Source organism: Xyrauchen texanus, chromosome 6, assembly GCF_025860055.1.
Source record: "Xyrauchen texanus isolate HMW12.3.18 chromosome 6, RBS_HiC_50CHRs, whole genome shotgun sequence".
Taxonomy (NCBI): domain Eukaryota; kingdom Metazoa; phylum Chordata; class Actinopteri; order Cypriniformes; family Catostomidae; genus Xyrauchen; species Xyrauchen texanus.
The window spans coordinates 33,521,664-33,534,857 of NC_068281.1; the positions used below are offsets into that span (position 1 = coordinate 33,521,664).

The 13,194-nt window shown below is 35.8% G+C and overlaps 1 protein-coding gene and 1 pseudogene across 2 annotated transcripts; one reads left to right on the forward strand and one right to left on the reverse strand.

Annotated features, from left to right (window-relative positions):
• Positions 1–108: 108 nt before the first annotated feature.
• LOC127644511 (interleukin-20 receptor subunit beta-like) lies at positions 109–4,932 on the reverse strand. 2 transcript variants are annotated; one of them, XM_052127701.1, is made up of 8 exons: positions 4,817–4,932; positions 4,586–4,719; positions 3,945–4,068; positions 2,528–2,715; positions 2,299–2,423; positions 994–1,141; positions 668–819; positions 109–502 (listed from the first exon to the last, which is right to left on the reverse strand). In XM_052127701.1, the coding sequence occupies exons 2-8, from the start codon at positions 4,707–4,709 to the stop codon at positions 374–376; spliced, it is 990 nt and encodes a 329-aa protein (XP_051983661.1). In that variant the 5' UTR covers positions 4,710–4,719; positions 4,817–4,932; the 3' UTR covers positions 109–373. The 2 variants fall into 2 exon arrangements, with proteins under 2 accessions (XP_051983661.1, XP_051983660.1); XM_052127700.1 differs by having other exon boundaries at positions 4,586–4,902.
• A 3,818-nt stretch (positions 4,933–8,750) lies between these two features.
• On the forward strand, positions 8,751–10,991 carry LOC127645585 (claudin-15-like; annotated as a pseudogene).
• Positions 10,992–13,194: the final 2,203 nt, after the last annotated feature.

Sequence of the window (13,194 nt, forward strand, 5' to 3'; positions counted from 1 at the left end):
CCGAAAATGCAATAAAAGGCTGCAGATTCCATGGGGGCCTTGAAATGAGCACTCACTCAACAACGAATGTTTATAAGTGAGAGGATGCATGAAAGCAAGCCTGCTGTTGCTGAACATCAGAATTTGTTGGACCAGCACTGCTTTTTCTGAGTTCTGCTGAAAGAGGTTGATCTTTCAACTGTCCCTTTTAACACCAAGAGCTGGTCTAAATCTTAACGCCTGTCCCAAAACTTCTATTCACAATAGCCATTTATTCAGTCAAAATACCAAAGAATGTCACGTTTTGGGTCGTAAAGAAGTTGTAAAGTAACAGCTGTTCATTTCTTAGACACAACGGCTCCAGTAACTCTGTACTTGAGTTTGACTTTCAGCCTCATGTTCTGCACTCTGCCTCCCCATCACTGCACTGACCCTCTACAGAGGGGAGCAGCAAAAGTGGGTCTGTGGGCTCCAGTGAAACATCTGTACAGAGAATGGGTGTGCTGGTGGGCGAGTCATAAAGCTGGAAAAACAAGAGAAAGTGGTCATGTTTGTAAATAAGTCAACACTTGTGTTTTGGTGTGTTTTCTGTACTTCCTACATTCCTTACTTTCTTCCATACATACTTACAAACCAATACACAAAAAATTGGGCAGGAATTGTTGATGAGGTTAAAAAAGACACTTACTAGTACATTTGGAAGGGGCTCACTGTGGCAAATGGTTTGTTTAATCTGTGGACCAAAACGTGTTGCCAACCAACCCAGAATACTGGCCATGGCAACTGCTACCACCACAGCTATGCTCACCATCACAGGCTTTACAAAGTCAGATGTCGGTTCTAGGAATGACATGATGTGTCAGTATAAACAGCATAAGACTGCACAGTATTTTGTTAATCATCCTGTCAATTTTCTCTTTACAATTGTTGTCAATGCATATTTTTCAAAACACGAAATGTCAGACTGAAACCCTGTCTTTGATCAAAGATTCATGACCTGTAGTGATCACTCACTAGGGATGAAGACACACTGCTTGTCAGTGCTGCAGCTCTTGTTAATGGCCTCTACGAGTGCTTTTGCCTTGAAGCACATCCTCTTTTCCCCTCGATGAGCAGCGATGGAAAAATGATAAGGATAAACTCTGATCACATGAAGTAAAGCCTGCAAGACATTTATTAGCAAATTTATCAGACTGACTGTCAAAAACAGTGGGGCTCAAAAGTCCAAGTTGAAAATCTGGGATTCAAAATCTAATTTAAACCTGAAAATAAAATCATGTAGTATTTTGACAAATGTAAAGCAAATAAATGTTAAAATGGAAAATAAATATTTTTTCAAGGTTTCCATTCAAGCAAATTTGTGACTAAGTAAACTCTCCAGATTTCTTTGCTTCCATTGAAGCACACAAGACATGGATCATCAGGTATTGCACAAACATGTGAAGTCGAGTGGATGCAGTCATTGAAGGGATAGTTCACCCAAAAATGAAAATTCTCTCATCAATTACTCACCCTCATGCCATCCCAGATGTGTAGGACTTTCTCTCTTCAGCAGAACTCAGATGAAGATTTTTAGAAGAATATCTCAGCTCTGTTGTCCTCACAAAACAAGTGAATAGTGACCAAAATGTCAAAAAGCACATAAAGGCAGCATAAAAGTAATAGTTAAAAAAGTAGTGGTTAAATCAATATCCTCAGAAGCTTTATATTGGGTGAGGGTGAGAAATTGTTAAAAATGTAAGCACTTTTTTACTATTAATCTCCACCTTTGATTAGTCCCAACCAGTAGGTGGCTGAATTTAAAAGTGAAAGTCATTTACACACCAGAATTTGGAAGTGAAAGTGGATATTTACAGTAAAAAAATTATGTAAATATTGATCTGTTTCTCACCCACACCTATCGTATAGCTTCTGAAGACATGGATTTAACAGCTGGAGTTGTATGGATTACTTTTATGCTGCCTTTATGTGTTTTTTGAGATTCAAAGTTCACTTGCATTGAATGGACCTACAGAACAGAGATATTCTTCTAAAAATCTTCGTTCATGTTCAGCAGAAGAAAGAAAGTCATACATATTTGGGATGGCATGAGGGTGAGTAAATGATGAGAGAATTTTCAATTTTGGGTGAATTATCCCTTTAAAGCTAAATATGGACATAACAAATATCAAAATGTATGTATTTTTTCAATTTAATTTCTCATTCAATTTGTTATGCTGACAATGACATTTGTAATGAAAGTGAACCCCACTGTACAGTATATTGAGAGCTGAGAGCAATAATCATTTTGAACTCAAAAGAATGTGAAAAGATACTTACATTCTGTTCATCCCCCTCCTTCCAGACTCGTAGGATTATGATCATATCAGGAAGGGTTGTACTGAAGTCCACTTGAATAAGGTCTCCCTCCACAGCTACCATCATTTTGGGAGCCAGTAGCACAGCTATTCCGGACAAAAGAAAAGATGTGTGGTTCCAGTAAGATATTTTTAATGTCTCTAATTTGTTTTAAAAAATAAATATAACAATCCCTCCAATAACTCTTAACTATTTCTCCTGTTGAAGGTTGCTGGTAGTTCTGCCCATGATTCCTGGCCGTCACATATTGTCTTTATGCGTATGCTGTAGTCAGAGTTGAAGGCCAGGTCAGAGGTCAGGTCACACTTGCTTTCACTAATCTCTTGGCAGTCATATGCATCCACCCATGTTCCGTTCAGTTTGTGTAACTCATACTCCCTGAGAACCAGAGATATGCAGTATAAACTTATAAGAGGACTGAAATGTTATACTTAACACATTATAAACACAAATTTTGCCCACAGTTTCATTGATAAAATATGTCAGTATTTAACTTACAAGGGAAAGTCTCTGATTTGACATTTTCATTTTGAAAAGGAAGTTCACAGTATGTGTTCATTTGTAATGATTGCTTCATGCAGAGTCCCTCAACATGCTTTTGTAATGGGCAGAAACTAAAGTCAAAGGGATAGTTCATCCAAAAATGCAAATTCTTCTATCATTTACTCACCCTAATACCATCCAAGATGTGTATGACTTTCATTCTTCAGCAAAACACAAAGATTTTTAGAACAATATCTCAGCTCTGTAGATCCTTAAAATACAAGTGAATGGTGATCAGACATTCGTAGCTCCAAAAATCATCATAAAGCAAACAAAAAAGTAATCCAAATGATTCCAGTGGTTAAATCTATATCTTCAGAAGCAATATGATAGGTGTTGAGAAACAGAACAATCTTTAAGTCCTTTTTTACTCTAAATCTCCACTTTAAATTGTACGTTCACATTTCACTTGCATTGGACCTACAGAGATGAGATATTCTTCTAAAAGTCTTTGTGTTCAGCATAAGACAGAAATTTATCCACATCTGGGATGGCATGAGGGGGTAAATGATGGAAGAATTTTCATTTCTGGATGAACTATATCTTTAAATGACTCACTCATTTACAAAAAATAATACTCATTCTGGCAGATAACATTAGTTAGCATCTATCTAATGTCAACTTGTTGAAGATTTTATCTAGCAAAAAAAGTCTATAGACTAGAACAAAAACAAAATAAATGTGTGTTTTTAGCATTAAAGCAAGAGTTGCTTGCAAATAACTTGATGTCTGTGAATCAAAAAAGTGAAAATGGCAACCCTACTGTTACAATGCATATGATACTCCTAGATACAGATAAACTCTGCATTTTTTTAATGTGTTTGCATAACACCAAACATAAAGCGCATCTCTCAGAGGACTGTTCAGTCACCAACAAACAAGTCTTAAAGCTTGGTAAACAACAAAAATGATTGCTGTAGCTACATCTCAGCATAATCTGCTGAAAATGTGTGGACATTTAAGCTGTTTATGCCACTGTAGCACATTAGTCTGAATCCTAGAAGCAAAAAGAAAACCTACACTTGAAATATTAAATATAGTGACTCGCCTTAAAATATACTTACCCCTGAAACTGCACAGAATAGTTGACAGTGAAACAGTGTGCCTGCAAAGGGCTCCATATCAGGATGTGCTTCATGTTTACAGATTGCATTGAGATGTTTAGAGTTGTGGGGAGTGAACTTGAATCTGAAATGAATGAATATTTTGGTAAATTTAGGGGGAGAATATGTAAAACGGTGGCATTGATCTTTTTGCTCATTTTTAATTGACTTTGAGTACATGAAAAAATACATTTCTTGGAAGGTATCAGAGAAAATGAAACCTGTTCAGGGTATGAAACATAGCTTGCACACAAACACACACACACAGTACATGCAGTTCAGTGTCCACAGTCTCCGGCAACATTAATTTACACACTGTATCTGTCAGTGTTCTGTGAGAAGATTAATCCTTGAATTCATCACATAAACCATTCAACCCTTTAGGAACACACAGTAAGTACTCAAGTGCCAAAATACATTACATCACCTGTTATAACCCCTTCTAACCATACACATTAAAAGTAATATCTAAACAAATGTATGTCCAAGAGGATAAAACTAGTTTATCAAACAAACACACACAAAAAAACTCAACATCAGTACAAACAGAGTCTACTTTTTTACATATCTAAGTACACACTGTAACTGCAGCAGATACTCACAGTTTATGGTGAAGTGCAGGAGAAGAGGAATCAGGCTGTTAATCAAACTGCTCTTCTGGAACATAACCTCCTTATCCCCTTTAGTGAATGACAAGTTCTGGTCAAGCCCTGGGCCACTCTTCATTGGTCACAACCTGAAATATACCAGCATTGTCCTACTGTCTCTAATTAGAGTCTAGGCTTGTAATATGATCCTTGAGAATGATGTCAAAGTATATAAAATGTACCGACAGTCTTAGCGGAGATAGGTATTCCTCCTGTCACATTAAGTTCACCTTTACACATAATTATGGACTAAATGAGAAACTAAGACATAGCAAATGAATGAGCTGCAAGGAACATTGTGACTTGTTTGGCGAGATACCTCACGTCAACTAAATGAACCTGTAGGACCTGTTTTAAAACCGCAAGGCAAGTTGTAACAGCTATTTAAAGGTTTTTTTTTTTTTTTTTTTACTTTTTATTTATTTATTTTGCAAAACAATAGTTTGATATTTTTGTATGTTGGTTGGTTGGTTTTATTATCTCTATTAAATTGTCTCTGGCTTCACCATACAATACATCACAAACAATATATAAATATACATTAAAAATGCCTACAAGACAAGACAGAAGTCACCAATCCCTTGTATTTAAAATTTTAACAGCAAATAGCTTCATAACCATCAGCAATATTGCCAAAACATTTATCCAAAATGCGTGAAAGTCGGACAGTCCACATATTGGTAGAGAGCGGGTAAATAGAGAGTTCACATCCCCCAGAATAAATACTGGTTGTTCAGATGAACGGGGTCAGCGCATCATTAAAATATTCTACTTTTTTTTTGTTTCCGGCTTTTTCATAGTCCGGTCTGGGAAAATACACTAAAATAATTGTTATTTGTCCAAACACCCTAGGGAGATAAAAAGGTCTAAAACTTAATATAGTTCAACAAGGTCAACCATAAGGCATCATGGCTGGAACATCTGTATATGGCCTCTTTCCTGTACACCCATTTTCTCCACCTTGACCCTAGTCCTTGTTATCGCTTTCCTATTGGCTGCTTATTGTCTCATGAAAAATATAAATGACATGCTTGCTCTAATAAACATTGAGTAGATTGAATACAGACCGACTGTGTGTTGTTGTTCTTTCTACTTCCTTCGCAAAGTCTCCAGAGACTCAGACTCACGAATGCACCTCACTGGGCACGAACATAGAAAGACGGGACCGGGGAATTGGAGATCGTGACTAGATCCAAAATATTCCTAACAGTTTTGGGGGCTTCGTCTGGGATACCGCACAAACAGGTAAGGTACATTTTTTTGACAAACTTATGTTGACCTGTTTGTTGGGGTATCTCTGAACCGTATAGGGTGTGCATTTGTTGGACTCCCTAAAAAAAGTGAACGTTATTGCTCTGCTATTGTTGGTGCCAGATGGACTGGTTTGAGTATTTCTGTAACTGCTGATCTCCTGGGATTTTCACACAAAACAGTCTCAGTCTCAGCAGCAGTTCAGTGGATGGAAATGCCTTTTTTTGAATGAGGTCAACAGAGAATGGCCAGACTGGTTTGCACTGACAAAGTCTACAGTAACTCAGATAACCACTCTGTACAATTGTGGTCAGAATGCTATTCTGAGATGAGGGTTAGCGCTGTTTTGTTGGCACACTGGGGACCTAATATTAGGAAGGTGGTTTTAATGTTGTGGCTGATCGATATATAATTTATTTAATTTTTACTGAATATGAAGATAAAAAGAGCCTGTTTCACAAGGGCCAAGTATAAAATTATTCAATAATAAAATCTTTATTTTAAAATAAAAAGGTTTATTTTGTTTCTTAACCCCACCAAACACACACACACACACACACACACACACACACACACACAGAGATTACTTCTCATGAGGACATGAGTATATCAACATGAGACGGAAAGGTGTCTACTATGACCAAACAAAAACATTAACCGTTATCAGTTATTACAAACATTTTCAAATAGATAGTGAGACCAAGAGTGAGAAAGGATCAGTAGGAAATGCAAAAAAAAAAAGGGAAGGAGAGAAAAACAGAGAAACTCTGATGTCATTTTATTGGAAGCATGTGGACTTTGAGCTCTGATGATAATGAACCATTAACTGACAAGACATAAAGTCATAAAGCTTTATCACTCACAAAACAGTCCTGACTGTCGAAACCAGGTTACATTCATCTAAATTAAATCATATGTGCATTCAGGACAGATTTATTCATTTTCAAAGTGTCAAATGAAGATGTTCCTTACATGTGACACAAGCTTTCTAGTGATTGTGAGAAAAAATAAGTCAGGTAAAATCAGTTATCAAGAACTGTAAAAAGTGTTCATTATTTGGAAAAAGGTGTAATGCTATTTTTATTCTGTGTTCATAAACGAAATCCTCTCACCTTCTGCATGTTTTACAGACATGCACTGATTTACATTGTAAGTCACTGTCATAGCTGACATATTTGACATAAAAGCAGAGAGAAAACCATAATTAAAATGATATGGATTTCTCAAATGTGGAGCCAAAAGATCATTTTTGAAACTTCACAGTTATTCCCTCTACTATCTGGATCAATGTGGTGTCATTTTGCTGATCTATTTGAAAGGATTTTCTGCATGAATCAATTCTATTCTAACTTAATTATAAATGTCCCACATAAACACATCCTGGCAACTTCCGCTATCATGTTATGTATAAGGGGAGTGTAAAGTAAGCTATAAAATCCATAAAGTTTCTTCTCAGTCTCGTGAGTCATTGCAAAGATATTTTAGTTTCTCTTTGAATGTGTAATCACTGGTTTAATAATAATAATAATAATACATTTTATTTGTGTAGCACCTTTCAAACATAAAATGCAGCTCAAAGAGCTTCACATGTGAATATATAAAAACATTGGAAGAAGATAATTCAAACAAAGTAAATCAAGACAGTAAAAATCATCTAAACAAATCACACACAATAAGACTTATAGAATTAAAAGAATAAAAAGATAATTAGGGGGAACTTAAATTAATAAAAGGTACAACATTTAATAGTATAATTAAAAGACAAAGTATTATTTAATAAAATGAAAATGCTCAAAATAATAGATTTAATAAATGATCACGATTTGATGAATGAGACTGCCAATCACACAATCTCAATTTCTTGTGGGCTGTTTTCCAAGCGTGTAATGTAGTCATTTATTCAATTAACACATAGTTAGTATCACTATGTAACTAGATAAAACTTTTATTATAAGGTTTTGCCTTGCCAGAGGAGGCTCCCGCAGCTGAGTCTGTTTCCCTCCACTACCTAAACATCTTACAGAAGTATTTTTTCCTTGCCACAGTTGAATTTGGCAAGAACATTGGTTGCATCAAGGCAAACATTTTTGTAAAGCTCTGAAGCAATGTGTATTGTGAAATGCCGTATATGAATCATCCTGACCTAACCAAACATGGTAATTGTATCATTACCGTAAATGTGTCACTGTGGCCCCACGAAATGTTCACACTCACACAACATTATCGATATCATTGTCATCACGAATTGAGTGGGTTCTTGGGTTCAGCTTTGGCTTTATGACCCCTCTGCAAATGTTAAAGTCCTGCTGTTTAACTGAAAGATGATTCAAACTATCATGAGCAGGGAGAGGACTACTCTACAAACTCTTCATTGTTGAATGATCTGTACTCTTTGAGTTTGGATTCCATCACAGCATTCTAGCACAGTATACTTAGAATTTGTGTGTGTGTGTGTGTGTGTGTGTGTGTGTGTGTGTGTGTGTGTGTGTGTGTGTGTGTGTGTGTGTATGTGTGAGCGTGTATTTATCACTTTGTGGGGACCAAATGTCCCCATAAGGATAGTAAAACCCGAAATTTTTGACCTTGTGGGGACATTTTGTCGGTCCCCATGAGGAAAACAGCTTATAAATCACACTAAATTATGTTTTTTGAAAATGTAAAAATGCAGAAAGTTTTCTGTGAGGGTTAGGTTTAGGGGTAGGGTTAGGTTTAGGGGATAGAATATAAAGTTTGTACAGTATAAAAACCATTATGTCTATGGAAAGTCCCCATAAAACATGGAAACACAACTGTGTGTGTGTGTGTGTGTGTGTGTGTGTGCTCGGCCTTGTGATTTTCTCTCTCTTTGTGTAAGAAGTTTGGGGTCACAATGTCAACTGCATTAGAGGTAACTGGATTCTTCATGTGTGTGGTCAGCTGGCTGGTCACTGGTGTTTCTGTGGCTAATGACTACCGGAAGTTCTCGAGTTTGTCTGGGAGTGTGATCATTTCTAACCGTCAGTATGAGAATCTGTGGCATGCATGTGCCGAGGACAGTTCTGGACTGTCAGAGTGCCGAGACTTTCAGTCCATGCAGTCATTGCCAGGTAGGCATCAATTTACTTAAACTAGGTTTCTGGGATTGTTGTAAAAACTCACAGCCATATGAGTGATTATTTTATATCAAACATGATCATGTAATGGATCATTCTAGAATCTCATGGTAGATTTATGGGGAACTATAACTGGATCTAGAATGAGATCAAATGGTTTGTTTATAAACTCAATGTCTAGCAGTCAATTTGTGTTGTAGTAGTCATAATATAACAATACAGAAAAGTGCCTACGCCCACTTTTATCTTGATTCCCTTTTTTCCAGAGCTGACTTTTTCTAAAATGATAAACATATGAAGCACAAATCCAATATAACAATCATATCACTGGCCACTATAATTATTTGAATTAATACTTTTATTTACTATAATTACTATTAATACTATTAACACTTTAATTCATATAATCATTCAAATTTAGTTAATTTTCTCATAACCTTTTGACCAAAAACTCACTCATGATGATATGATGATGGTCTATGTAATGTAAAAGTAAACATGTACACTGCCCTACAAAGGAAGAACGCATTTTTTTGTCCTATGATAGATGGGTTTAGCTCAACTTTACACAGAAGTGTACAAGTTTGATAATACTTTTTTGGCTGGACAATCAAAAAGTTTGAAGCCATCTTTTTCAGTTTCAATGTTGGCGCATTGACTGTGTTTTACCTTTGTAGAGCAGTGCACAACAACAAAGTTACATGTGTATCCTTGGTTTTAATTGATGCGTCAAAGACTAAACTCAGAAAATGTACTCTATATTTTTGTCTCATTTTCAGTGCATATTCAGGTATGCAGAGCATTAATGATCATTGCCCTAATCTTTGGCCTGGTCTCTATAATTGTAACTACCATGGTGTAACTCAGTGGTGGCATTCTATTCATCCTTGCAGGTAATCACTAAAAGCATTAAAATCTATATCTGTCTATATACAGTACATGCACAAAATTCTTCACAGTCATAAAGTAATTAAAACATTGAAGGGATATTTCACCTAAAAAATCATTCTGTTATAATTGGTTCCACCTCATGTTGTTCAACCCTGTATTATAGTATCATAGTGACCGACACAAACAAATTACAAAATATTTATAGCTGTTTAAATGCCTAAATTTTTTGTTTCATCGCATTTATCATTTCTGTACTGATATTAAGTACTTACTGAGAGAAATATTCTTCTTTTGCACAGGTCTTCGCACTATGGTGGCCATATCGTTGTACGCTGCACGGGTGGTTCAAGAATTTAATGACCCATTCTATGGTGGCATCAAGTGAGATAACTCACAAACATATTCTCAAGCACATACTCCCACTTACACACACTAACCGTCCATCTGTGTTTGCAGGTTTGAACTGGGTCCTGGTCTCTACATAGGTTGGGCTGGTGCAGCCCTGTCTATACTGGGTGGTTCATTCCTGTGCAGTGCCTTTAAAAGAATCTCTAGAGCAAAACCTAAAGGGTAAAGTTATTAAGTTTACACTTAAGACATTTTTCTATCTTCTTTTTCAAACATCTGACCTTAAAACTTCTATAAATTATTTAAAATCAGACCGCTCTCATGGGAAAATCGGAGACAGCAGGTTGATATTTTTGTCTGCTAAAATCAGTCTTTGAATTCCGAATGTTTCGAAGGTGGAACTACTACTGAGACGAAAACAGCGTTCTTTCACTTACTTCTTTGAATGGATGTGGTGTTAAAGGGCACATTGTGTCTGATTGTCAGAAACATTTGAGTAGTAATTACATTAATATATTCCTAAACCAAACTCTAAACCCAACCATGACAGTATTGATTGGAAATCAATAGAAAAATACAATTTCACGTGTGATCATGTTGCTTGGCTACTTATTTCTCTAATCTTGTTTTTGTCTCTGTCTTTTGAACATTTAATGATGTTTTGTCTCTGTTGTTTTTGTCTCATTTCTTTTTAACAGGGCATACTATCCAAGTGGTAAGCCAGCGACCATCTATCAGCTCCTGAATCTAACACAGACAATCCAAGAGCCTATATTTGAGTTACCAAGATCATCCACATGAAAAAGTCTGAACTGTTGTTACATTATTGTTTGTTTTATTCTCTTATATTTTTGCTACTTTTCTGTTTTAGCACTGTTGTTAATGATGAATGTAAAATCACATTAATGCAATTATCATGGAATACAACCGAATGCTTGAATACAATTATTTGATTATCTAGGTATGCATGTAATTGTTTAACCATGGTTGATTCAAATTCATATTTGTAATGTATACTGTAGACATACATTGGTTCAAGTAGAGACCATTTAATGTCTCTAAAACTAGAGAAAACAACTTATTTCTGTTTTACATGGATAATGGTGTGTGCAATAAAATGGGAATAACATCTACAACTGAAAACTGCCAGAAGGTCTGATTTTGTTACCATTTCAAAAGTTTTGGCACAACCAAACTTTCTGAAAGGTAATCACATATTCACTTAGTCCATTTATGGATCCTATTTATTCTGCTAAATATATTAGTTTCTTTAGTCAGTATAGCTCTGCTGCTTTCAATGTTCTATTGCACACTTTAAAGTTGGATGCATTTTCCTCTCTATTTTAGCTCCTTCAGAGAGAGACAAATATCTATGCTGTCTTCCTGTGTACTTTTCAAAATCAATAAAACCAAGTTAATTTATAGTGCTATGAGGCACAAGTGCATTGCACTCACATCATAGTGAAGGCAGCAAAAAGAATCAAAGGTTCCAAAATCACAACTGGCAGGGCCATAGCTATAAGCAGTATAAGCATCTGCTACAGGCTCCGAGCCACCAGGGGGCCCCACAAAGCAAGCTGCTCTTTCTTTTCTTTTTTTGAAATATACTAAACTATTGAGTAAGACTCTGGCAGCTGTCATAATCTAATGCAAGAGCCTGTCACATAACTTCTGTAGAGCTTTCTCATTCGTCAATGTAGTTAATGTTAATTTAAAAAGATAATATTCATGTCAGACTGTATTAATGCTTCTATGAGCAATTTAGCATTTATTGTTAATTTAGCTCTTTTGCGTTTTGTGTAGTTAATTTATTCAAATTTGGTAAAGACTGTATTGTGTTGTCATTCTTGGGTGTGCCTGGATCCGGGGTGGGGCCTCCAATAGGATTATGCTTAGGGCCCCCATATGCTCAGATACGGCCCTGCACAACTGGAATCAAAGAAAGCAAATTTGTGATCATGTTAACTCATTGTACGAAAGGTTGGATTTCCTTGCTTTGAAAGCACACAAAATCCTCTTTAGAACATTCTCAGATATTGAAGGCTAAAATTTCTCGTTGGGTTTTGCACAAACTTGTGAAATGGGGGGGGGTAACTTTTCACAAGTTAAACCCCACTGTATTTGATAAATAGTTTAATTTGTACAAGAATGTACAGTACTGCACTGACAGTGCATTTTTTGTAAATCACATGCGATGAACACTCAAACATATTTAAGGTTCATCTGCACACTCAAATGAATAAGCACAAAGCTTATGTGCACAATGATCATGGCTAGATAATCCAGAGTTAGATAACAATTACTGAATCTCTCTTGTGAAGGCAATCCATCATCAGTTTCATCATCTATCAATGATTAGTACCTTTAAGTATCTATTCCATTGAATACATCTATTCAAGCATCCCTGTATCCAACTACCTATTTCTGTTCATGCCTTAAAATGTTTTATGCCTTTAGATTATAAACATTGCTGCCCAATGGATAATTTATAATATCAGTATGCTATCCTCTCTCAGCACTTCTAAACTGTGAGTGTTTGATTTTCATTGTTTATTGCTTGTTTATCCAGTAGGTTAAGTATTGTCAAACTTAAGCATGATCAATTTAAATGAATATTCTGGGTTCAATACAAGTTAAACTCAATCTACAGCATTTGTAGCATAATGTTGATTATCAAAAATAATTTATATATATATATATATATATATATATATATATATATATATATATATATATATATATGTGTGTGTGTGTGTGTGTGCGAGTGTGTTATGATGTTATCTGAACAATAAAGGCAAAGGTGTGGATTTAGGTTGGGATGATATGGACATGTCCTTATCAACTTTCAGAACAATTGAGAATGTCCCAACCAACTTTTGGTCAGTTTTAACACTTAAACATTTTATGACTATTAAAAATGATCAGTATCTCAGCTCTGTAGGTCTTCACAATGCAAGTGAATGGTGGCCAAAACTGTGAATC